This window comes from Crassostrea angulata, chromosome 7, assembly GCF_025612915.1.
Source record: "Crassostrea angulata isolate pt1a10 chromosome 7, ASM2561291v2, whole genome shotgun sequence".
NCBI lineage: Eukaryota > Metazoa > Mollusca > Bivalvia > Ostreida > Ostreidae > Magallana > Magallana angulata.
Window position 1 is genome coordinate 14,193,206 of NC_069117.1, and position 25,368 is coordinate 14,218,573.

The window sequence follows — 25,368 nt, forward strand, 5'->3', positions numbered from 1 at the left end:
TTTGATTTTATATCTTTTTTTAATTAATGTTTTTCTTCATGTTTATTGTACATAATTTAAAATAATCATTAGGTGTATATAAAACATATTTAACAACAAACTGCATGGTTTAACAATGAAAACTTTCTACCAGTCACAACAAATAGTCCCTTGTACCTCAACAGATGCAAGAAAAACAAAACTGTGTTGTGAGTGAAGAAGACACACCAATAATAATCTCTTGAGAGCACTGCTGTGGTGAATTGTCAAAGGGAACTAATTCAGATCTGTCATCTTTCCAACCTGAGTAAAAAATCACATTTGATGTGAATTATCAAAGATCTCAGATTGTGATGAACATTATGTGAAATAACATGACATAATGAACATTAAATGATTACCTTGCATAATACAATCATTCAAAAATAATTTATGTACAATTAAAGCACTAGCTAAAGAAACAGTTCAGCATCCTTTGGTCAAATAAATAGTTTGAAGATGATTGATAGTTTCATCTCTTTTTTGATTGGACTAGTTGTGCTAAGTCCCACCCTCCAATGGCAGTGAAATAGCGCTCTCTCTCTCTCTCTCTCTCTCTCTCTTCCATATTCTCAAACAATTAGCAAAGGAAATATGAAATGGAAGACACATTATGATAAGCTTTGGTTACAAAAACCTAACACATAATGAGACTTTGGCAAGATTCGAACATTTAAAATGATGACATATCACAATTCATGCTGTAAAATTTTCACAAATCTCAAACAACAGTGTCAGATTTGAAGAAGAGATTATCTATTTCATTGCACAGGTCATCTGGGTTGATTGTATAGCTGCCTGACGTCGTTGTGGCGTCGTCGTCATCGCGCGCCGTCGTATTGCAGCTTTCACTATAAGCGTCATCACAATGCACTAGAGTTTGATTCTGAATTCTATGAAGTCTCTCTCCTGTGAAAGACTTTGGCACAGTAGGAATGTCTCTCAGAACTCTCCTCTGAGGTGAGTATTGCTCGGAGTTAAGTCTTTGTACCTTTTTATAGCCCTGGTTCACAGAGCTCGATGAGGGGTGTCTGGAGACATTCAGACAGTTTTTGGAGCCATTATTTCGAGGAAAAGTTGACAATCCTTCTGTGGATGTCCCTCGCCCAAATGTGGAAAAGTTCATGTTTTGTGAGAATGAATGGGACCCGATGGAGGATATTCCACTGCTGTTTGCAACAGATAAATGACGAGATCTTGTTGACTCTTGATCCACTCCTGTAAAAATAAAATTAAAAAATTCAATAATTATCATCACAGTAACCGGTACTACATCTTGGAGTTCACATTTTCACTCAATCACTTTAAAAAGTTGTCCGCTGTCAGTGATCTGAATTACCTGTCAGCCCGCTGTTCCGGACATCTTCCTCACTCCCTCCCCTGCCACTGTCTCCTGTCAGAGATTCCTCGGATAAATCACTGTTGTTATCTCCCTTTAGTTCTGATGGCCCTCCAATTTCTATGTATGGCATATTCTGAAAAAAATCAAAGTATTTTTATAAAATATGAAACATATATAATCAGAGTCTCATCTATCATAAACACCATAGTTCAAAGAATAATAATTTAGTTATTCGTTCCTAGTGCTTAATTTGACATTTGCATTTTATTAGAGGGAAAAGGGGGGCATGTTAATTGCCTCCTGTTTAAACCTCTCTATCAAATTACTAACTGCATGTCCATGGCATTAAAAGTTATTTTATAGATGCCAAATTACAGAATCCTGATTACAGTACACATCAGTATTAACTTGGTGACACACTTCCTCCGGCACCATAAAACTAGGAAAATGAGACGGAGACACCATTGGCATCAGACATCATTGACATGGCTTTCACTGAGTCGCTGACCCGAGTTGACTTTGGGACTTTTTGTTGTTCCCAATGCACAAAGTTTTCAGAAATATTGAATTATCTGATCTGTTAACATGACCGAGCTGCTGGTAGTCCCTGATAGTGTAGAGATAAAGTTGTATTGTTTAATGTAATATAGGGCCCTTGGGATAGCCAGGTGTTGTTTATTTCAATTGTTGTTGTCAGAGTTATTGCCCTTTATACACCCTCTCTTACTCCAATGGGAGAAGTTAATAAAATGCCATTTTCTAATGCATGAGGTTTGGGTCAAATACTTTCGCGAAAGGTCAGATGAAATCAACCATCTGGAGCAACCTGTACATAATAATATAATCTCAATGGTCTTATAAATACATTTCCTTGAAAGTTAGAATTGTCTCATTTAACTTGTGAAGGACATTTTTCTCCTGTGGATTATTCAGCTGGAAGTCATATGCATGAATAATAGATTCTAATGACAGAACACCTCTTTGAACTGTACAGCCAAACTAAAACAAACTAACATGCATATTGTTAGAAGTCAGGGTCTGGAACAATGCTAGATCTTGCCCTGGGCACCCACAGAACTTTCTAGTTTTATCAAAGAATCACGCTCATCAGCTTCGGAGTAAATGGAGGTAAATAGCTCCAGCAATTTCCCAACCTTTTTAAAACTACCTTTAAGACTTTTGTGACATTTATTATTCTAAAATACTCCTAATGATACATATAAAATAAGAACTGCTTTGAAACATTTATGTATTTACTTAGGCCTCCAACCATCCTAGTGTGGAATTTATGGCAGTATTTACTTGAGATCTTAAAACATTTCTTTACACACTCAATGCTTTCAATATTATGTCATCTTATCCTTTCATCTTGATTCTTGTCTATTCATTTAGCAAACGCAATTCAAAATGAAATAAGTGTGCACAGTTTAGAAGCCTTCTGCACAAAGTATGCTAAGAGAGCAATCATATTAATTTTAGAGAAATCTTTCAGAGCTGACAAAAAATTTAACACATACAAACACTAAAAATAAAGTTATTTCCCTAACAATTTTTTCCCACTTAAAAACTACAAGTTTTATATACATGAGAACACTGTACTTTCTGAAAAAATTCATTCAATCATTTCAACTGAAATGTCGGTTGCAGAATTGCAAGCACAATTACAGCAACTTAATGAAGACATTGTAGGTACAGCTAGTATAAACATGTAGGAGGGGGTCGGTACTTTGGGGGAGGGGGAGGGATTGGCAGGGGGTCATTAGGCCCCCCTGTACTGTGAGTGATGCTCTACCTTGGCCCTTTCCTCCGACTGCCACTGGTGTGGGTCCTTCCTCTGTAGAATCCGCTGCTGTAGTTTAAGGGACTCCATCCTGTTGATGTTCCGTGCATTTTTATCAGACAGAGAACTGTCTTCTCTACTGTGCTGGACTGTTGGGGGCTACAAAGTAAGGAATAACACCATCAGTAAAACTTGGGGGGTGGAGAGGGGAGTAACAAAGTCAACAAGCATAGTACATACATTATGTAACACGATTTATAAAGGAAGTGCAGTTCCTCTTGTAATAAAATTGTGCAAGCTAGGATTTATATAGGGATTGGTTTGCATCGCTGTAAATTTTATGGACTTTAAAGGGTAATAAATGTGTCCTATGGCTTTAACAAATTTCTCCTTTTTTGTACACAACTTCAATTCCCCCTTCAATTAATTCATCAATAAAACATTATCAAATAAATTAATTAGGAAGTTTCAAGTTTGTAACATTTATGAAAACCATGATCATTACAAAATTGAAAAATGGAAATATCACACTACAAAGATTTGAAAACAAATACCTGTTTATCGGTTGATTAATTAAAATGATTAGCTAATTTTGTTGTTTAACTGTTGTCAGACTTTTATGCAAGCCAACAAAGCTGATGATTTAAAAATGAGAATTGTCAAGGAGTATAGGGGACATTTTAGTGTTTGATCAATATTTAGTTTCAAGTCCCTATTAGACATCCAATGTATAATAGGTTTACATTTTGGATTTCAGCTAGATAGGATTACAATCCGAAATCATCTTCAGCACATTACGGAGGCAGAAACATTATCTAACAGCCAGGATCAAATATTTGTTTTGAGATTACCCGTAAATATGCCTGGCTCTGGTTTTACATAAATTCAAACACAAGTTTGAGTCAACATCATTAATGGATAAAATCATGTAATTAAATCATTTCCCATTTCCTGTTCAAACAACGGCCGATCCATACATGTACATATGTTTGCATACACCGTGGTTGCACTGCAGTCGACTTAAAAACTTGACTACATGTTTAATATTAGTCATATTTATTGCTGCCGGAGCTCATTCAAAAATGTCTAAATTCAAGCTAAAAACAATAACCAGTACTTACTAACCAAATTCTGTTTTTATGATGCAGATAATAAAAGATATTGAAAAACAATGTACCTGAGGGTCCACTGGACTTGACTTGAATGTGGACACACTGGGGCTGTTACTGGGAGGATGGAAGGACAGGCTGTCTTCCTCCAATGAAAAGCTGACCTCCTTGCGGTTTCGACCAAAGTCGCGGTGAGGGATGATGTGGTCTGTAGATCCCCTGGAAGACGAGGATCGCGTGCTGCTGTTACGTGCCATCGTCTCCATGATCTTCATCTCCTCCACGTTTTTGGCGCGGTAGTTGTGTTTTTTAACGTCTGCTCGCCTGATGACACAAATCGTGATGATGATAGCCAGGGAGAGAACAAAGGTTACTATTGCAATCACAATGGCTATGATAAGATTTTGGGGTTCGTTTTCTGAGATTTTTTGAGCGACTGCAGTGGTGTTGACAAATTTGATGTGGATTGAGAACAACTGCCGAGAGGTCTTCTCCTGAGTCTTTCCTTGGTCAGTGGCAGTGAGTAGGAGATCATAGATTTTAATTTCATAAAGGTGGATTTTTCTGGCCAGGAAAATTTCTCCAGAATAGGTGTCAATCTTGAATAAGTTTTCACTGTTTCCCTCAATGATGTGGAATCTGATTTCAGCATTCACTCCTTTGTCAGGATCAACAGCGATCACAGTTGCTACAACACTGTCAACTTCTGCCATAAATGAGAGGTTGACTGAGTAGTTGACGCTGTTAGGAAATATAAAGTCTGGACTATTATCGTTGATATCTGTCAACTTAATGACAACTATGGCACTGCTGCTTTTGGGTGGGACTCCATTGTCCCTTGCAATTACAGTGAAATTGTACTCTTCAATTTGCTCCCTGTCCAGTCTTCTAATGCTTTTTATTTCTCCATTTGGCTTAAGCAGGAAAGGCATTTTCCCAAAAGAATCAGAGTCCATTACAAAGGTCACATTCCCATTCGCTCCATAATCTTCATCCTTAGCTTTCACAAAACCAATGGTGGTCAGATTGGCCACTTCCTCTGGTATGATGAATTCAAAGACATCGGAATCAAAATATGGAGTGACATCATTTCTGTCTAGAACGGTCACCAGTATGGTTGCTGTGGCAGTCAGAGCAACAGGGTTGCCTCCATCAACAGCAATGACTGTGAAATTGTAATGGCTAATTTTTTCTCTGTCAAATGTATGCCTTGTAGTGATAATCCCATCCACAGGGTTAAGGATCCGGAAGTCTGCCTGACCCCCAGGATTGATATAATAACGGACTTTGGCATTGGGTCCGACATCATTGTCTGTGGCACTAACTTTGACCAACACAGTAACATTAGGTTCATTTTCGTAAATCTCACAAGGATAAATCTTATTAACGAACAGAGGAATATTGTCATTTTGATCTAAAATTTGAACTCTGAAACTCTCTGTCGAATTCAGGGCTGGTGTTCCACCATCTTCGCAAAAAACGGTGACATTATGTTCAATGATGTCCTCTCTATCTAAAGTACCATTTACCACCACTTTGAACTCATTCAGTGCAAACTGCATGGGCTGAAGCTTGAAGTAGGGATTGCCGATGATATGACAAGAGACATGTCCATTGATACCATTGTCGGCGTCATCAACCTCTACATGGGCAACAATGTCACCTATGTTTGCATTCTCGGTGATGATTGCATAGTCAAACTCTGAGAGGACGTTGATGCTGATATCTGGTGCATTGTTGTTGGTGTCGTTGATGTTGACTATCACCTGAGCCTGGCTACTCTTCCTGATTGGTTCACCATTGTCTATAGCCTCAACGATGATCCTGTACGGCGTGGAACTGTATTCCGGGGACCCTACCAGAGTTATTTCCCCTGATGCTGAGTTCATGTTGAATATGTCAATGTTGTCGGTCTGAATGGTAGCAAACTTATAAGAAACTTCAGCATTTCTGCCTGTGTCCCCATCATTTGCAGTCACTTGCACAACAAGAGAATTCATTGCAAGGTCTTCTTTGATTGTGACATTGTATATCTGCTGGGTAAATATAGGGGCCTTGTCATTGATATCGGTCACCGAAATATTGACCATAAGAGTTCCGGATTTTGGAGGATTTCCACCATCCAGCGCACTCACATATACAGTGTATTTATCCATTAGTTCTCTGTCCAGTGCCCGGATAAGTCTTAGATTGAGATCAGAAGTTCCATCGAGTTTAGGGATAATGTCCAAAGCAAAGATACCAGAATCAGGGGTTATCTTGTAGTGAGTGATGGAGTTGTTTGCTCCCATGTCGATATCTGTAGCTCCTAACAGGGGGAAGGTGGAGTTAATGAAGGATCCCTCAGAGATATCTATAGATATTGATGTCTGGGGAAACGTAGGTGCATTATCATTGATGTCATTAATATATACTGTTACATCTATGGTCAGGAAAAAATTGCCACTTCTTCCCGCAACTCTTAAATCTTGTTTACAAATTCTTAAATGGGGACAAAGGACTTCTCGGTCAATTTTTGTCTTTCCACTTAAAATGCCAGAGCGGAGGTCAATTTCAAAAATCTCCTGAGTGCCTCCGATGAAAGAATATTCCATCCGCTGAAGCACATCCTGTGTGACATTTGGCATGGACGCAACATTTGAATCTTGTCCGACGTTTCCAATGAAATAAACAGGATTGGTCTCCTCGCTGACATTATACACAAGTGCTGAGGAACACAAGTGGAGGATGAAAAACGAAACACAGATCCGCAACATTATGACAGCTTGACAGGCATCACCAGCACGTCATGGAGAAGTATATTCCCTGCGTTACTTGCCTCACACTCCTTCCAAATCGGTCAATGGTGAAATTGTCATCAAATCTGTAAAAATAAACCAATGTTAAATATTGGCGAAAAACTTGACCGCACCAGTTTATACATTTGGACTTAAATCACCCTTATCCGTCTTATTTCTACAATCATATTTTAAAATCCCTACATAATGGCAAAGAGAGAGCCGTCGCAGGGCATATCCTAGTGAAGTTGACTGTTTCTTGCCTAATGCCGAGTCTTTGTGTGGTAATTCCTGACAAAATAGGATCAGGAATATTACTGTGATTCTAATATTTAAAAACTTAATGTAAACTTCTTATCCCCACTCGACATGCTATTGGAAAACAATTTCAATGAAAAATCTACTTCAAGAAGTCTGTTGACTAATGTAAAATTATGCATTTAATAAGTTATTAATTCAAATCTTGCAGATTTCTTGATTGTATGGGGGAGGTTTATCAGGTTTTGTTTCATGTCATATTTATCACAAATTGATTTTTATCAAGTGTTCACTGCATTCACCCCTGTTTATCTTTGGCTGAAAACCCATTCATATATTAATATTAAATTTCAAGCAGTTTTCTCATTTGTTCAGCTTGTATTTTCAAAAGTTCTTGTGAAAATGTTATTGAAAATAAATTTCTTGTGATATATATTGAAAGGAAATTTCAACCTCTTAAACTAATAAGTTTTCTAAACATTTTCTTCCAATATTTAAAAATTCAGTTAAAAATAAATCCTACCATGCACATTTCCCTTTGTTAATCTTAATCAAAATACAGAAGAAAACCAAATAAATCCATACATATTCAATAAGATTATAACCAATCACAAATTGCTAATTAACAAAACAGATATGGAAGTAAATAAAATTCAAATACCTTGCACATTAATCCAAAGTTTGGCCCAAAATGTTTTTTGATGTGTTTGCCCCCTGTTGGTTTTCCTAACACTACATTAATTGTCCCACCCCAATTATAATTGACCAACTGTTTAACCCCTGATGTCAATTACTTATTTTTGTCCCTAGTTTAAACAACTCTTAATTGAATTATATCTGCATGGTTATCTTTGTGGAAATTTCTTAAATTACCTTTACCTTTTTAAAAAGATTATTACAATAAGGCCTTAACACAATACAGGTTTTTGACAAGTTTTCCAGAGAATTAACTCGAAACAATTATGCATGATGTCACTTTAAGCAAGGCTTTGTTTGGTACTTTGTGTCAATTTCATATTCTTTTGTTTATCTATTCTGTGTTGAAAAGACTTTCACGGTTCTATCTGATATGGCATAAGTATTATAAGTATAACACCCAGCAACAAAAGATTATAAATAGATATCATACAATGTTATTTTGCAAGGTTTAAAATAACAAAACAAATTGTTTAAAATTTCAATCAGTTAAAGTTGTATTGAAAAAAGAAATGTTTTGTATGTAAAAACAGAAAATGATCTCAATTGTATAATCTGGGTTTTAGAAAAAAAAATTGCACAATTAAAATAACTTATAAATAAGTTTATAATTCAAAATCTAATTAAGTAATAATTTTTATAAAAGAATTTTCACTCACTGAAAATTTTTAAGTTCACTTTTGTCATTTTAGAGTTAAATCCATAACAAATATAATGGTAAAAAGTCTGCCTCAATCTTCCAAAATAAAACTGTTTGAATCCAACTAACATCAAATTTACACACTTCTTGACCAGCGATTACCGAATACTGTGACATACTTTCCAACAAATCATAACCGAAATTATATGATACTGGTCACCATAGCAATGTCAGGAAAATGAATCATCAGCAAATAGACATGGACCTCCAAAGTCAATCGAACCCAGATTAACGAACAGTGAGAGGCTGTAAATTTCAGGTGAGAATTTTCTGAATTGGTCATTAAAATAATGGATTTACGGAGGACATCGGGAATTATCTGTGGCCATCGTATAGTGAGAATAAACACCAGGCCGTGTTCTCAACGGTGAGGGGGGATTAAACAGTATCCAATCTTGGTGAAATAAATAGACTGTGTGTATATCTGTATTATCACTCTAAGTCAACTTATTCAGTAAACTGGACTTCCTTAATCAAACAATGGACACAGTCAGATAGCTGTAAAACAATGCCAATTCACAGGTGTGATGGCACAGTTACAACCTAACAGGGGCGAGGTGACCTGTACAAGAACCGTCCAGCTTCACAGTCAACAGGTGCAAAATGACTGTAAATTACGTCAGTGTCCATCTCAACAAACATACGACGAGCAGGGAAACATTAAATATTGTAAAATGCATCCACATATTTCCCATTGACATATTTCCCATTCAAACAACTTGAAATATTGAAGAGCTTTTTTCGGTTGCTCTGAATTTGCACCAACATATTAAAATCATGCATAGAAACACAAGATGAAAATAGCAACCTCATCTTTTTTACCTTCAGAGAATACAAGTTGGTTATTGAAGAATTTCCTTACTCATGGGCTTACTATAAGACTGAGAACAAATGGTGGAATAAAGGTAAAAACATTCTGTTCCTCACAGGTGTCACTATAAGACAGAGTAAGATGACCCAGCAAATGTCCATCAATTATCACACAATCAGATTCCATTTCCATACGGTCTCCATCTTTTTTTTTCTTCCTTGACTGCAATTCACCTGAGTCTGATTGAAAGTGTACACAGTGGAAATGAAGCTCAGCAGAGTTAATTACTTTTGACAATAGGGAAATGAAATGAGACTCGGACATTTATGATGGAAATAAATAATTTTATGATTGAAAGAAGAAAAGATGAAAGAGAAAGCCTCATTTGGAGGTTTAAGCCATCCACGAGTGACAGGTAATTGTCAAAGTTCTATTTCCATCCTTAACTAAGAATTCAGTCAATTTGGGAATAATCAATTCAAAGTTTCACTTTCTGCCTTAATTTACACACCTGGTACACACTAATAGACTTCAACTAAACAAGTAACAGTAAGAAATGGTGCGTATAATCATATAAATCGGGGGAAAGTACATGCATAAAATTCACTCCTTCAAATGGTTCTAACATCTATTAATTTTGCAGTTATCAAATGTATAAACAATTTAATTTTAAACTATAGAACATAAAAAATAGCATATGAAAAAAATAATTTGGAAAAAGATATAACGTATACTGCTGAATATTACCTGATATTGAAAAAACAAGAAACCAGTTTATGAGACAGTCCAACAGATGCTGAAGAAATAGACACACTAAACACATTAAACGGATGATCAGTCCGAGTTGACAGCACACTAACTATATCATTTTCCAGTGATTAAATCCTTGTGTAAGGCAATAATGATTATGGGTGTTCAATTAAATCCCTAAAGTTTATAAAGTGCCACTTTTAGCCCCTAGACTTTAGTCAGCATGCTACAAGTTAAAACTTCACATGGCTGAGAATTGCTGGAATTTCATTGGTTGAACTTTTTAAAAACCTTGTTACAGTTTTAATTACGGAGCAAGAAATTGATAGTAGGGGATAGGAAGACAACCCACGGAGAGAGAAATCGGCAGGATCACCCCAGGGTGTAGGGAGACAAGAAGAACATGAAACCGAGCCTAATCAATGTTCAATCTTACTTTAAATTTCAATAGATGCCAGCCTCTTAACTCCAATTTTATAAAAATATCCTTTGGATAGGTGGGAATAATTCGTGTGTTCTTTTGAACTTATCTGTAAAGACTGTCAAAATGTCACTACAGTGTTGACACAGCCATGATTAGCCAACCACTGTGCAGCAGACGCACGCTTCATTAATCTTTTGAAAATCAATTTTTACAGATTAAACAAAATAATCTGATTGATTAAGACTGATTAATCACTTTCATCATAGTCAATATTTTTCAAAACTGCCAAAACATTTACTTACCTGCTCGTCGTTAAATTCAAAATCGTAAAAATAAAACCGAAGAACATGTGTAATCTTTGTTCACAGTTTTCATAGGAAGCCTTTTGATATGCATCATTTTTTGACAGAATTTCAAACATAAATTCTACCACAGACAAACACACACTCTTAGCTAAATAAAAATTCTGAATGTATACACAAACCCTTCTAAATATTTACTTTATCTCATTTCGTAACATATAATTTTTTTCTAAATTATGACCAAAATCTTATCCTGATATTAACGTGGTTTGAAAAATAATAAACATGATAAATTGAGAAACTAAATATATTCCTTCATAATACCAACCTGGTGTGCCTTATTGGTTAAGCCCAAATGGTGCACTTCCAAACTGTTTAGAGAAGTGAATAAAATATAAGTTATCACAGGAACCTATAGCACCGCCAAAGAAGAATAATCCTCCACACTTGGGGCAATCTTTATTTATGAAGATGGCACCATTATCAACAGTACTTAGTACAGTTTTGTTCAAAGACTTGTCACAATTGCATTGGGTTTGTGAAAAAATTGTGGAAATTTGCTTCTTTAAGCTTTGACAAGATGTCACAGATTACTGAAAAAAATAACACACAACTCAGCAGGATTGCTTGTTAGTAAAAATACAAAGTTGACAGAATTCAATTAAAATCACTGTCATTCTTTTTTCACTGAATTAAATACTTCCACGAAAACCCTCAGCAAAACACCTCTCTATAGCACGGCCCCCTATCACACACCTGTGAAAAATGTCACTAAGTGTCCGCAGATTATCACATTTGGACATTACCTGTAATTATCCCAAACCCCTTATCTGGGCACACAAAAACAAACTTAATTAGTCTGAGTTAAAACCTTTAAACTTCCTTTGATTTCCTATCAACCTTTAGATTGCTGTTTCTGTAAACCTCTAGAGAGGACAACACAAGCTCATCTCCCAGAGATGATTGTTTGGTCAAGATGGACCCTCCTTGCTTCAGAGCCCTTGTCTTGTCTCTATTTTTTCCCATTAAAACATTAAGTTAACTACATTTATCCGCAACAGACTTTAATGATCATCTAATTCAAAAGAAACGACCACAGTTTTTGAAAAACACTTCATTCAAAAATAAACTCTTTACAAACCACATTCATGCACGTACTTCAGAAAATACACCCCAATATTTACTTATTTTGGTGCAGGTTTTCTATCAGGTATCAATTTCACAAAAATTAAGGATATTCTTTTTTAATAATGTACCATCATGCAATATATATGACTTTACTAAGTTTATTTCCAGTAAAATTACTTATATTGTACCAACAATCCAACATACAATATACATGTATATATTATGTTCATCGTGTTCCTTTCCAGTAAATTTTCTTTTATGTACCAATATACCCAATTTCAATGCGTAACTTTCCAGTAATACTACAAATAGCAGTCCCTTGGAGGAAGGATATGGTCAAGTAACACCACAAGGGTCAGACAAAAGATGCAACGGACCAAACAAGTCTCAGTGACCAATGCTTATCCACGGTCCCCATCAAAGTCAACCGTCTCATAGTACCAACCATTCAAGCTGTTAATGAGACTTTAATGAAATTTTAGAACCACACACAACCACTGTGCCAGAGGCTGAAAAAAGACTGATCTGGGTCACTCTGTTTGTATAAAATGACCTTCATTTGAGGTAACTTTCTAAACAAGAGAAGCAGTTGAGTCACACATAAAAATAACATTTTAAATCTAAAATAACATCTAACATTTATTCAAAAATTGACACAGAAAATGGAATAAAAATAAAGAGGATTTAACTAGATCGGCATTCAGTTAGTTTAGGTTGACTCTTTTTAGATGCATCAGATTCCATACATTTTTTAACCCCCTCCCCCCTTCTTTTGGTCAATGCACTCCAAATAATATGTCATGCATTAGCAAAAAGATGGAAGAAAATGAATTCCTATTTGTCATCTATTAAAGTTAATTATATTCTATAAAGTGATATTCAGGGGCTAACAAATCCTTACAAATTAAGACCATTGATTACAGAATGCCCAAACAATGGCCTGTGGCTGCATTGACTGACAGCTGACCAGATGACCACTGCAGGAATACAATAACAAATTTTCTGGATGGGAGAATCGGTGCTAAGCGAGCTTGTGTCACCATTCTGTGCAGGAGAAAGATGACTGACACAAGGGACTTAACTCTGTCCAATCAGGAATATGGCTGAATGGAGAGATTAGATTTCAAAGTGCCGAGATTGACAGACTGTTCTGAAATTATTGAAAATGACATTAAAAAACAGTCAACTGTGAAAGACGACTGTTGAGTTGGTACACTTGCTTCACTGTCATTCAGAGTATTGGAAAATAATCATTGCTCTCAACCCTCCTTTCAGTGACAGTCTTTCTCAATCATTTTTAAATTTGGTTAGAAGCTGCTGAATATATTGACTTTTGTATTTCTTGAATTTACCCTTTAAGTTTGCATAAAGCTCAGTCACTCCTGGGGGGGGGGGGGGGTAAAGCCAAGCTATATAGATCTTATTTCTGATTCTGTCAATGACTGGTTCAAGAAATAAAGGATGTATTCTTCATCAGTGCAACTTATTGTATAAAAAAGGTGTAATAAGAGCACGCAGTAATCAATGCCACTCCTATAATGGAATATGCAACATATCCCATTTAATTGAACCTTTTTATAGGAAAAATTAGTGAACTTGCTAATTTTTTTTCTGCAAATTCATGCAAGACAGTGAACCTTATTTCTAACATTGGAGCTTCAAAGCATTCCCACAAATCAGATTTCCTTTTAAGCAATCATTAATTCAGCATTATTTCTGCATCATTTCAAGAATTCAACAGGCAACAGTCACAAATTCAAAATTAAATAATTATTGACCCACACAAGTTCACAGAAAATGTCTCGACTGATTATTTATAAAATCCCTCTCCTTCTTTGCTCCTAAGAATGGTTACTTTTTATATTTCTCAATAAACTTTTGCATTTGAGCAAACCTTTGTAAAATTACGTTTTGATGTGGGAGTCGTAAAGTGTTCAAATCCGAGTTTATTATCTGCTTGATTTGCAACACAAAGAAAACAATCTTGCTTTTATTAAAAATAATCGAAAAACTGCAGTTAATGTATTGGAAGGGTCTGTTCATTAGCTCTTGGAGTCCCTTGCCGACATGTTCTTTGGTAAAAATTCAGAGGCAATTCATCAATGGTTGTCATATTCTTTTCTTATGCCAGTGTTTTACAATTAGTTTCAATCAAAGATAAACAGTGGTTTCTACATCTGCGGACTTTTATTTTCGGCCTCTGCTGTTAACTCCCCAGTCACTCAGTGCGATCTCCAGTGCTATTTAAAAAATCTCCTGCGGATTTATTTCCGTAATATAATTTTGTATTATTGCACATTGTTTAACAGAATTATGGTATATTTAAAAAGAAAGGCTGGATTAGGAAAAACTAATCAAGCTAGGAACTTCACCTGTTTAATCCTCGTAATTCTCCCTATAAATCTTATGAAAATAAAGAAATTGGAACATGTGCTTTTGCGTCCTAGCTAACAGCAGCTATGAAATTTTTTTGGAGTTTGTTCAAATATTTTTGCAGATTTAAACTTCAAAAAGATATTTACAGTCAAATTAAACTAGCCGTAAGCAATATTGTTAAAAATAAGTAAATAGACAATGAAATGAAACAATGTCATAAGGTATAATTTGGTGCAAAATTAATTCAGTGTACATTAATTAATATCTGTTTTTTCACCCAAGCTTAAAAAGTTCAACTTCAAGCATCAATGAAGCAATATATATGTGATTTAAATCATAATTGATTTTTTATAACCAAAAATGTAAGTTTTGTGAATGGATTTTTTTTTTTTTTAAAGATTTAGCTAATATAAATGGATGACAATCGAGGTAGAAAGTCAATATTAGAGGTCTGGAAAAGAGACTCTGGGAACTTCCACCATCAATGACCAACGAGTGCCCTGATTGACACTGGGCATTGTCCAACATTTCCTATTAGCTGATCCCTCATGAAAATTTAATTCTCTTGCACAATGGCAGAAGAAAAGATAAACACTGGCAATGTTATGGGGGAGAATTAAGGATTTAATCCCCCCAAAATGTTTATTGTTATATCACACTGTTCAGATTTACCGTCATTAGTCGGAAAGCCTTGTTGAAGAAAAATATGTTTAAACAGGCCGTAACAATATCATTAGTTTTTTAAATATCTATTTGTGCACCACATGGTAGATATTTTGAAAAAGGATTTCAGGATCAATGCACAGAAAATATGAAAAGAGGAAAATGAAAAGGTTAAATGCTTTAAAATAATAGTAAATAACCAACATGCATTTGGAGTTAAATTTCCTTTTGATCAGTGATGGTGAAAAATACAGATATTCATGGTTAATAATTACAAAGATTTCACAAAAAAATAAAATATTCCTATTGTTAATTGTAGGTTTATATACCAGAGATCTGCGCACATGAAATAGTTTAATCTCTAGACTAGTAATTTAAACCAACTCTTTTAAAATGCAGATCCAACTCATGTTTAGATTGTAAGAGAACATAATTTCAACCATTAAGAAAACTTTGAATAAATGCAAGTCATACCAGTAGTAATTTCTCAATGAACTATATTCCCTGGATGGCAAGTTTACTGAGGACAAAAATCTCTCTTTCCTTGATTAAACAGGCAATTACACAGAATATTGACTTTGTGAGAACATTTTAATTTTTGAGCAGATAAAATCTTGCGCAAAGTTGTTTCTCTGTTTAAAAGGTGATAACAATCATAGGGAACCTCTATGAATAAAGTTCACATCCAACAAGAAAAGCCCGACTGTATTGACCACCATTTTTTGCTGCCAGGTTCGAAGACCATTTGCTCAGCAGGTACACTACTTGAGACGAACCTTTAAGTTTACAAAAACATGGGCCTTTACCGCAAAATCAATTATTCTATGGATACTTTAACAAAAATTCGAAATGCCATGCTAAGCACTTATCTATTTAGTGTAACGATTTACTTCTTTAATACTCTAAGCATAACATTAACAAACTTTTCGTCAAAATTTTCCATGTATTAGGAATCACAAGTAATATAATTCTCTTTTTCAAATCGATTTCAAAATTTGAAATTGATTACTCTAGGCCTACATAAGAAAATTCTTTAAAAATTTCATAAGCCTTATAATTTTTCTTCCCTTCCAGATATAGTATTCTTACCAGTACGTTGGGTTTCAATAAAATATATCCATCGAAAATACATACACCTATGCTGACAAAAAAAATCACAAGTCACCTCATTCTTTTAGTCTTATGAATTCATTGTAAAAGTTGACCACAGAAAAAAAAATTGTTATCAGATCTCGATCATAAACTTCCTGTGTATTATTCTTTAAAAGAAGAAAAAGAACTTCACAATCTCTCCCTGAAACAGTCACTGATTGGATATTTACAGATATAATTGTCTTCCCGGAGCTATTGTGATCAGAGCATACAGTCTTGGCGTTTTTAACATTCAGCTACGTAAGAGTCTATGGCTTTGTAAAGATCTTTACATTCCCCGCTGATTAGTAAATAAACAAAATGTGCTCGCAAATACTTTCTTTTCAGTTTTTGAATATGCAGGAATTTACAATAGCTAATTTTCCATTCATTATGTATTTCATATTTTCTAATAAATAGAAAAAAATTACACAGTGAGAAAGAAAAAAAAAATTCATTTTCTAAATCAATATCTGAAGAAAATATTTTACTTCTATCTTGCAATTTTGAATACACTTAATTTGTAAAGTATTATTTTCATTCATTTACAGGTAGATTTTATGGTAAAATATCAGGTCTATTGACATTATTAGTTTTTACTACAGTATAAAGGTTTTAAAAAAAACCCACAAATCATTTAGATACATATACTACGTCAAAAAACAAAAATGATTATTAAACTTACCATTGCAGTTGAAAAGAGCTGAAGAGGGAAAATTCCTCTTAAATCCTGTATCACTTACGTTTAAGTAATTTAAGCCACTGAATTTTTAACTCTGGTGCAAAGCTATGCCAAGTCATCTGATTGCTTTAAGCCTTCTTCAAATGGTTCATGGAAGTTGAATGAGGGATGTGAACACCCTATAGATGAACTGTTGATAGAGAGAAAGGCTAGGACTTGGGGAAGTGCGTTGTTTTTCATAATATGACACTAAAATTTTCGACAACACACCTGTTTCTACCTACAGTATTCAAATCGCTGCTATTTATCAGTCATTACTATCAGATTCACCTCTTTAAAATTCGTTACAAAAAATTCAAATCAGTTATGACCGGGAGAAAACAAAGGATTGTTGAAACAAAGAAGAAAATGAGTTGTAAATATGTCAGGTAACTCCCTTGATTTAACCAGTTACCTGCTCTGAAAAATCGTGAAGATCGTGAGCATCCATAAATACCCGAGAAAATGAAGACAATTTGTCTGCGAGATCTTCCTCCCTTCTACCCATCTCAATCTTTTGAAAGAAAAATACCTACAGATGAATTCTCCTTAACATGTATGAACTCCATTGTAAAGGCATCTGAAGGATTTGTCTAAACTGAGGAAAATTTGGTGGGCTAGCCTGCGCTGAGCTCACTCTTTATTTTATGTTACTGCACACAATCAAGTTGAAAGTTGATGTCAAGATTTTATGATCAATTCTGAGTCTTACCATGTTTAATCCAACCTTTATAAGCCATTAAATAAGTATCAGGAAAGAGCTGAAATTTCATACCACATAAAACATTCATAAAAATCTCCACAACAAAATACTGCAGATCCCCTTCAAAGAAAGATGCTATGAATTTGTGGCCCTAATTTCACCCAAAAGATAGCTTAGGAAAGGGAAAGGGGGAGCAAAAGGATAAAAACTTGGGACTCCATTTGAAGATTGGGTTTCTTTGACCTGATGCTCAAAAGATAAAATGTCAAAAGATCACCAAAATTCTTTTCACTCCTGATAACATTAAAAGTTTAACAAGAGCATTGGAAAACCATTGATGACACTTAGTGCATCATCTCAATGTCTTCTTGTGACACATATATTTTGCCATATTTGGTAAAGAGACAAAAAACAAAAACATCGCTGACACATGATGACATGACAAAGAGAACATTATTGTCAGAATAAGTGATATTACCTTAAACAAGACTGTTTTATGACGAGTTTTCTCAAAGAAGCAAGAATAAAACCAAGAATAAAATTCACTGCTACTCACTCTAAGTCTCCAAACATTTATTGTCAGTAACTTCCAAAATCTTTAAGAAATGAGCAGAAGACAATGCAAGCACCCGGGCTTAAAAAACTTTTACCCGTCATGACGGCATTGTCGTGTGCTTACAGGAGCTTTCCCTTTTACACCAATTGTTGGTCACTGACGAGGCATATCCATTGATAACTCAGTCTATAGAATATAGCAGTATGTTTTTAAAACACTGTCACCATTGAAACAATTAAAATATGTTTTCAGTCTGATGAAATTGAATTCCGTCCACCTAATGCACATACCAAGTTCGTACATATTAAGTTTTCTTGACTCAAGTCCGAAAAAGTGCATGATCTCTGAAAACGTGTTCTGTTCTGCCAAAAAAAGTTCTTTTACTTCACTGCGGTCTTGTTTTCTATTTTTTAACACCAGTCATTGAATTTCACGTACTCAACAAAATCTCTATTTTATACACCCGTTACATTTATCTACCAACTTTTTAATGCGACTTACTTCAAAGGCAATCGGAGATTTTACTTTTGAGTCATATTTCTTGCAATGCACTATTGAACTCAATTACACAAAATCCCCTTGAATCCCATATTGCTGCTGAGGTATTTAGAATTTTTAATGCCCCTATTTTATAATAAAAGATCAATTTTCCTATTTTCGTGTAATTTTCCAAGCTCGAGTGATTTGGACACAGTCGACAAGCGCCATACAAAACAGCAAAGTGCTGCAACTATTACGATTCCCTATGATAATGATATCAGTGACATCATTTTTTCCAGATAAGCAAAAATTGAGTTTGAATGAAAGCCTTTAACATTTGCTTTTATCCTTGGCATGCTGCATTTTTCAATCAATTACTGCTAGTATAATCTTTTGCTGTTTAATTCCTCCTGAAATACATGTCCCAGTTGTCTGGGGGTGCGAAAGCTCTTTAGATCAAAAGGATTAATTCTTAGTGGATTGAACCATAATTTTTCAGTTGCAGCAAAGTAGGAAGAAGCTGAAATTTCAAATTAAAGTCCATTTTCTTTTTCCTTTTCCTTTCACCACCTCTGCCATTCCTATATATGCTTGCCTTGGGCAGAGTATTAACAATTGCCATATGTACAGAAATGCATGCATGTTCTTTGCTGAATTTGAAGCAGGCACCAACTTATTTGCAACGCAACCACTACACCAATTTAATCAATTTTGATACATCATTTTTCTTTATCACAAATATGATGCAAAACAGCAAATTGACAATAAACTTATTGGATCGTCAAGTTATTCTAGCTGTCAGGATAAGTCAAATTAATGAAAATGCTATCTCTAATTCTTTGTGCAAACACAATACCATGCATGTCGCATCACAAAGAGAGAAAAAAGGCATCAAGGGGCCATTAGATCTCCATTTAATTTCACCAAAAATACCAAGCCTCTCATTGCCGACTTTCAAAAAAATTGGAGTATTAGTGTGAATGAGTTTCAATAATTAATGAGAGATGCTATCTCACCCTCAAGGGAATCCCTCATATTCTTTATATATTGGATGATGTCACGAGACATCTGTGTTAATACTGTGGGTAATCCCCTGTCCCTAAAAATGGGATATCAATTTCGGTGGCATCTTTATCAAACTTGAGTGAATGGTTGTTGATACTCCATTAACAAATAAGATATTTTGATACAACAGAAATCATCAAATATCATGAACAGAGGAAAAATTGAGCGATATTCATCACTGCATTAAATGCATGAGAAGATACAGCAACCAGTGACTCGATTTTACCATTAGTTTGTCTGATAATGAAAAACATTAAGTGAAAAATATCTCCAGCAATTCAGCACTTTCCTAGTCTGAAATTTCTGGAAGAAGAAATTCGTCCTGATTAAAAATCGCATAGGGGGTGATAATTTTCGCCATGTTTGAATTTCAATAAACTTCACAGGATCTAAACCTATTACATAACATGATTTCTATTTGTTAGTTTTCAAGCTAGGATGTCAAGAGATAATTGATTGAAGTCTTCAGTACCTCTGGTTGTCCAACATTTATTTTGTACATTCTCCAAACAACCAACCCTATAATTACTGAAAATAGGTGTAGCAGGTAGCACAAATTTTGGGGGATTAGGGAGGAAACAACATGTCTTTGGGTTAACTAACACGGATCGCACCCCACCGCTAGGTCATTACAAAATTCAGGTGGAACTTAAACTTAGAAAAACAAGTTAGGATCCAATTTAAACATCCAAGCATATAAATCTTGATCTCTTAAATGGAGGCATCTTCAACGGAATACAAATGTTATAAAGCGCATTGTTAGGGGTACTCAAAACAGTGACTCATCTTAAAGAGTCTTACCCGAGGTACCCCACCGAACCTGGTGGATTCAAAAATTTTATAAACTATCAACACAAATTCAAAAATAGGTCTTTCATCTGTTTTACAAGATATGTGCAAAATTGGGTACCACAAGACCAGGGTAATGTTATATGATTGAAATTTTCTTGCAAAAATTTTGCAATCTGATTCATAAAATCCTAAAACTTAAAATATCCCTTGAAGTTATGAATATATATCTTATACATGAGATGATATACATTTCTCAGATGTTTGAAAGTTTCTCCTTCAGAGATTTTGACAACTTTATAAACAGGAACTTTTTATTGACTTTGTAGACTTTCCAAAAATAAAATGGTAGTTGTAGGTGTGAAGAACTCTAAGGAGATACAATATGACAGCAATAAATGGCTCATTTCTCATGTATCTGCACCAGTTTTTGCCAATATTTGATGTGCAATTGACAATATCGGGAAAGTTTTCTCAACAAACAAGCACTCTTATACAAACATGGCAGCATCATAAAACTTCAAAAGTAAGCCCGACTTCCATCCCCCTTGTCATAAATCCTGACTGAAGAGCTGATATTGACCAGGTCTCCGTAGGTGAAACAAAAAAATTTACAGGTGTAGCACGATTGATAAAATCGACCAGCATGTTAGTCATTGAAACAGGTGAGAACGGAGTGATTTTGTTTATTTCTGAGCCTTTTCAGAAACACAAAATGCATAATTGTGTCACGCCGATCAATGTACTTAGAAAATTATCAATCTGGTGCCTAATCATGCTGATCTAATGCTGAGATATCTGAAGTGATATCTGATCGGCTCCATTGTTTGTCCATTGTTTTCAAGCGTAACCTAGTATTTTACTCTAAAAACCCAACCTGTGCGGATGATATTACAGCCCTCCCTTACCTTCCCCGTTATGTCATCTTCATATTTACACGATCTTATAACCAATTCATTTATCAAAGAAAAATCAATAATGGGGAAAAAAGGATTTTCGACACCACCACACAGGGCTGTTGTTTACTGGTTGTTAAAACTTTCATGAAGAATAATTGGCAACAGTAGAATGTTGCATCTCTTTTCTAAATATTTTATGGTGCACCTTTTCCCCTCAAATAATGATGCTTATATACCAGTATACCGAAAATTGAATTTTATGAAATTATAAAAATTTTTAGAATATAACCCGAATAAAGGACTTGATTGGGACATTATAATTCTTCTGTTTATGACTGCCACCTGCCTACACATTTAAATTTCAGTGGTTTTCTACACTGTTGAGGCCTGAATATCAATTGCGGTATCTTTATCTAACAAAGATATCAAACCCTTATCAGGCAACATCTAGCCAAACCTTACACCATGTAAACGGTTCATTGTGATTAGTCGATGAGATAAAGACGATATGCGAGATGCTTACTGCCCGGGATATTTATATCAATCTTTACAACTTCGGGTCCCCAAAACAGCTCTCTTTTGTACATGGGTCAAATGGATCAATATACATAAGTGACCCTCATCACGACCTTTGTAAGCATTTTTGGCTGGCTGGATCCAAGGTATTAATTATGGGGAATATAAACATCCTTGGATGCCCAACTTTTGTTTCAGACTTGAAAAACAATATAAAATTTGGCATAATCTGAGAAGACTTGAAGAAACCGACACTCCAATTAATCTGTCTGCTTAAATTTATCTCTTGTCTGGGTCTGTTTCTAATATCCTTCATTACGTAATTAGATTTTCCAATTACTACTATTTCCAGTGACTTATTCAAGAGGTTTCTTATTCCTCATTTTAAAGAATTTCGGAATCTATATAGGAATAAAGTTATTTACTGCAAGATGAAGAAATGTTTTTCAAGCAAATATTTACTTTTATCTTGTTTACTGCTATTCAATTTATTCGGTTTTCACAACAGCAGCTGTCGATGGCATTTGTTTAAAGTGTACACCACATTATGAATTATTAAATAAATCAATTATAAGTGTTTTAAAACTGCGACTATCCCCTGCATGCTTATGATTTTCAGAGACTTACTGAATTCTTCATTCTTTTATGAAATCTTCATATAATACACATTATTATAAACCATATTAATTTTTTTTCAATATGTAACTTTATGGGTAAATATTCAAGTCGAAAAACAAACAAAATTTACTTACATGCTGTGTTTTAATTGATTATAACTTGTCCATATCATCTGCCTTGTATGGTTCCCTACAAAATAAACACATCTTCTTTGTCAACACTGATTATTTATAATCTAATCAGCATCCAATTATCATATATTCATGTTTTACAATCAACAGGCATGGATACAACAAAAGACTTACACTTGCACATTGTCTTGTTTTAGCTCAATATAAATTCGCAATCATATCCTGGCAGATGCTGATGCATCATGGGATTGAATCATTATCTGATAAGTCAGTTTTCCTTTCATTTGAGTAGCTGACCGACGAAATTGCAAGTTTTGTTCCTTATCATGGACATAATTAATTCTGGAATTAGCACTGATGAACTTTCTAACAACTTCAAAGCAGAAGTCATTTTAGCCCTGATAGCAACAAAGTTAAAACATGGATGTACCTATATCTACTGTACTGTTTGTGTGCTCTGACAAGTGCTAGTTTTCTCTGAATAAACTGTAAACATTTTTAAATAAATTTAAAACTTCTAAAAATTCAAACAAATTACATACATGAATTTGCATTATTTACAATAATGGCAATTTTTTCTCCTGCCTCTTTTTTTTTTTTTTTTTACTAACTTCTATCAATGGATAACAATTTGTATTGGTATAATTTTCTGTACCCCATCAACTAAATGGTTACTAATTTTCTTCATGCATATCTGTCCATTAGAGCTGGGCTTATCTATGTGTAAACGATTTGTATAGTCAGTGAAGCTTTTGACATCAGGAATGAAAAAAGCTTAACAATATGTAGCAATTTTTCATTTTCTCAATGCATTTCACTTAAAAACTTTGGTGAAATAAAATATCTGATAGAAATAAACATGTTTGAAAATTGAGTTATTGAAATAAGTTACATTGTGGCTATAAACATCAGGAATTTAAAAGCTATTACAGAGCTTTTAAAAAGGGCTTTATCTGCTTAACATCTTCTTAAAATCTTTCTGATGACTATTTTTCAGGCTGCCCTAGCTCTTTGGCTGGAATGGAGTGACCACCTGAACTCCACTTTGGGGATGATTGATGACTTGGAAGGCCGCTAGAGAAATAGTCATTATCACTGATGAAATTGGGAGAGAACTTCTCCATGTGTTCCTCACACTAAAAGTGTCATTGATATGCTGTTAATGTCTTGGTGAGACACAGTGTCCAGTTAGGGTAGATAGCCAAACCCCGGACAGACTAATTACACTACAGAGATATAAGTGCCAGAATCTAGTATTCCTTTGCCATTTGTTCGAAATAAATTTGTAATAATTTGGTTTGGTTTAGCTAAAATCTGAAATCTATTATAGATGTATATAAATACATTCTTTTATACCAAATATTTAATAGGTTACTAAAATGAAATTAGAATTTTTCATCTCTGGGTTCTGTAATGCTAAAATCAACTCTTATCCCCTCATACTAAATGAAAGTGATATAATTTTTTTACATAAAACAAATGACAAATTCGAGTTTTTCATCTCTGGGTTCTTTTCTAAATTAACCCTTATTCCCTCAAACTAAAAGAAAATGATATAGAACATAAAACAAATGACATAATAGCTAGAGTAAGAAGATAACAATAGGGGGAAATCTTATATATGACATAATATTGCAATAGAAAATCTCTCAATATCAAAAAAGGTACATCAGTTCACCAGAATCAATAAACAATAAGAGAGAGATGACCGTTTGTGTGCAATATGAGCTGACTTTGTATTAGTCTTTGGCTGACCACCTGGGAAGACCCTGTTTTATGCTGGAATCTCCCTGCATGAATTCCACCGATTTAATCAACATGACAGAGTGATTACTGAGAGAATTAATTAACAACCGTCAGAGATTTTTCCTGGTTAGCTTGACCAAATTCTAATTGATTTTCCTTTGAGAGTATCAGGTCAAGATAGAGTGTTTTATCACTTTGAGACTCCAAATTGACATTTTGATGTGGATTATTTTCCATTATTCAGAAAAATAATAGAAAACAGTGATGTATTTTACCTTGATTAGATCAGTCAACAAAATATTAATTACCCTCACTGTATAAAATAGGACCCCTAAGAATGAATATTAAAATAAAATCGAATACATAAATTTTTTTTAAAAATGTGATTAAATATTGAAAATAACATTAAATTTACTTACCCAAATGTTGTAAAAAATCACCAAAATTCTATAGTGTATTCTCCCTATAATCAGTTTCCGAAAGTTAATTTTTATAACAACATCACGTGTTTCATTCGAGGTTGTCCCTCACTAAATAAAGTTGCCGCGATCAGCGAAGCACAAGATCTGTCGATGGGTCTATATCTCATTCCCCCACATCACTCGTGTAACGACCAGCGTCACTCGACCGTGATTCTCTCGTTCCGATCATGTGACTTTTCAAGGAATTAGAAGTCCCCGTCGAACCTATTTATTATGATAGAGAGCACCTTCAGATATGAACTGCTGCGAGTTAAACTAAGAATTTTTAAAAACTTATTTTAACGATAGTTTAAATGACTATGATGATGTAATTTCCCTCTGTTTTGTTTAAACCGATTTTTTCGTTGATTACTCTTAGAAAATAAAATCAGTATGATCAACCATTAAATCTTTACCT

At 34.5% G+C, this 25,368-nt stretch overlaps 1 protein-coding gene across 5 annotated transcripts; it reads right to left on the reverse strand.

Annotated features, from left to right (window-relative positions):
* LOC128192870 (protocadherin beta-15-like) lies at nt 1–25,139 on the reverse strand. 5 transcript variants are annotated; one of them, XM_052865890.1, is made up of 6 exons: nt 24,909–25,139; nt 22,747–22,801; nt 4,318–7,112; nt 3,153–3,299; nt 1,358–1,493; nt 1–1,236 (listed from the first exon to the last, which is right to left on the reverse strand). In XM_052865890.1, exons 3-6 carry the CDS (start codon nt 7,003–7,005, stop codon nt 740–742), a joined length of 3,468 nt encoding a protein of 1,155 aa, XP_052721850.1. In that variant the 5' UTR covers nt 7,006–7,112; nt 22,747–22,801; nt 24,909–25,139; the 3' UTR covers nt 1–739. The 5 variants fall into 5 exon arrangements, with proteins under 5 accessions (XP_052721850.1, XP_052721852.1, XP_052721851.1 ...); XM_052865892.1 differs by lacking the exon at nt 24,909–25,139 and adding an exon at nt 22,918–23,280; XM_052865891.1 differs by lacking the exons at nt 22,747–22,801; nt 24,909–25,139 and adding an exon at nt 18,168–18,302.
* Nucleotides 25,140–25,368: the final 229 nt, after the last annotated feature.

Coding starts and splice junctions, on each gene's coding strand:
- LOC128192870 (XM_052865890.1), bottom strand. CDS start 7,005: ATGTTGCGGATCTGTGTTTCGTTTTTCATCCTCCACTTGTGTTCCTCA. Junction 1,494..3,152: donor AGTCGGAGGAAAGGGCCAAG/GTAGAGCATCAC, acceptor GATTTTTTTCAG/AATATGCCATACATAGAAAT. Junction 1,237..1,357: donor CCGGAACAGCGGGCTGACAG/GTAATTCAGATC, acceptor TTATTTTTACAG/GAGTGGATCAAGAGTCAACA.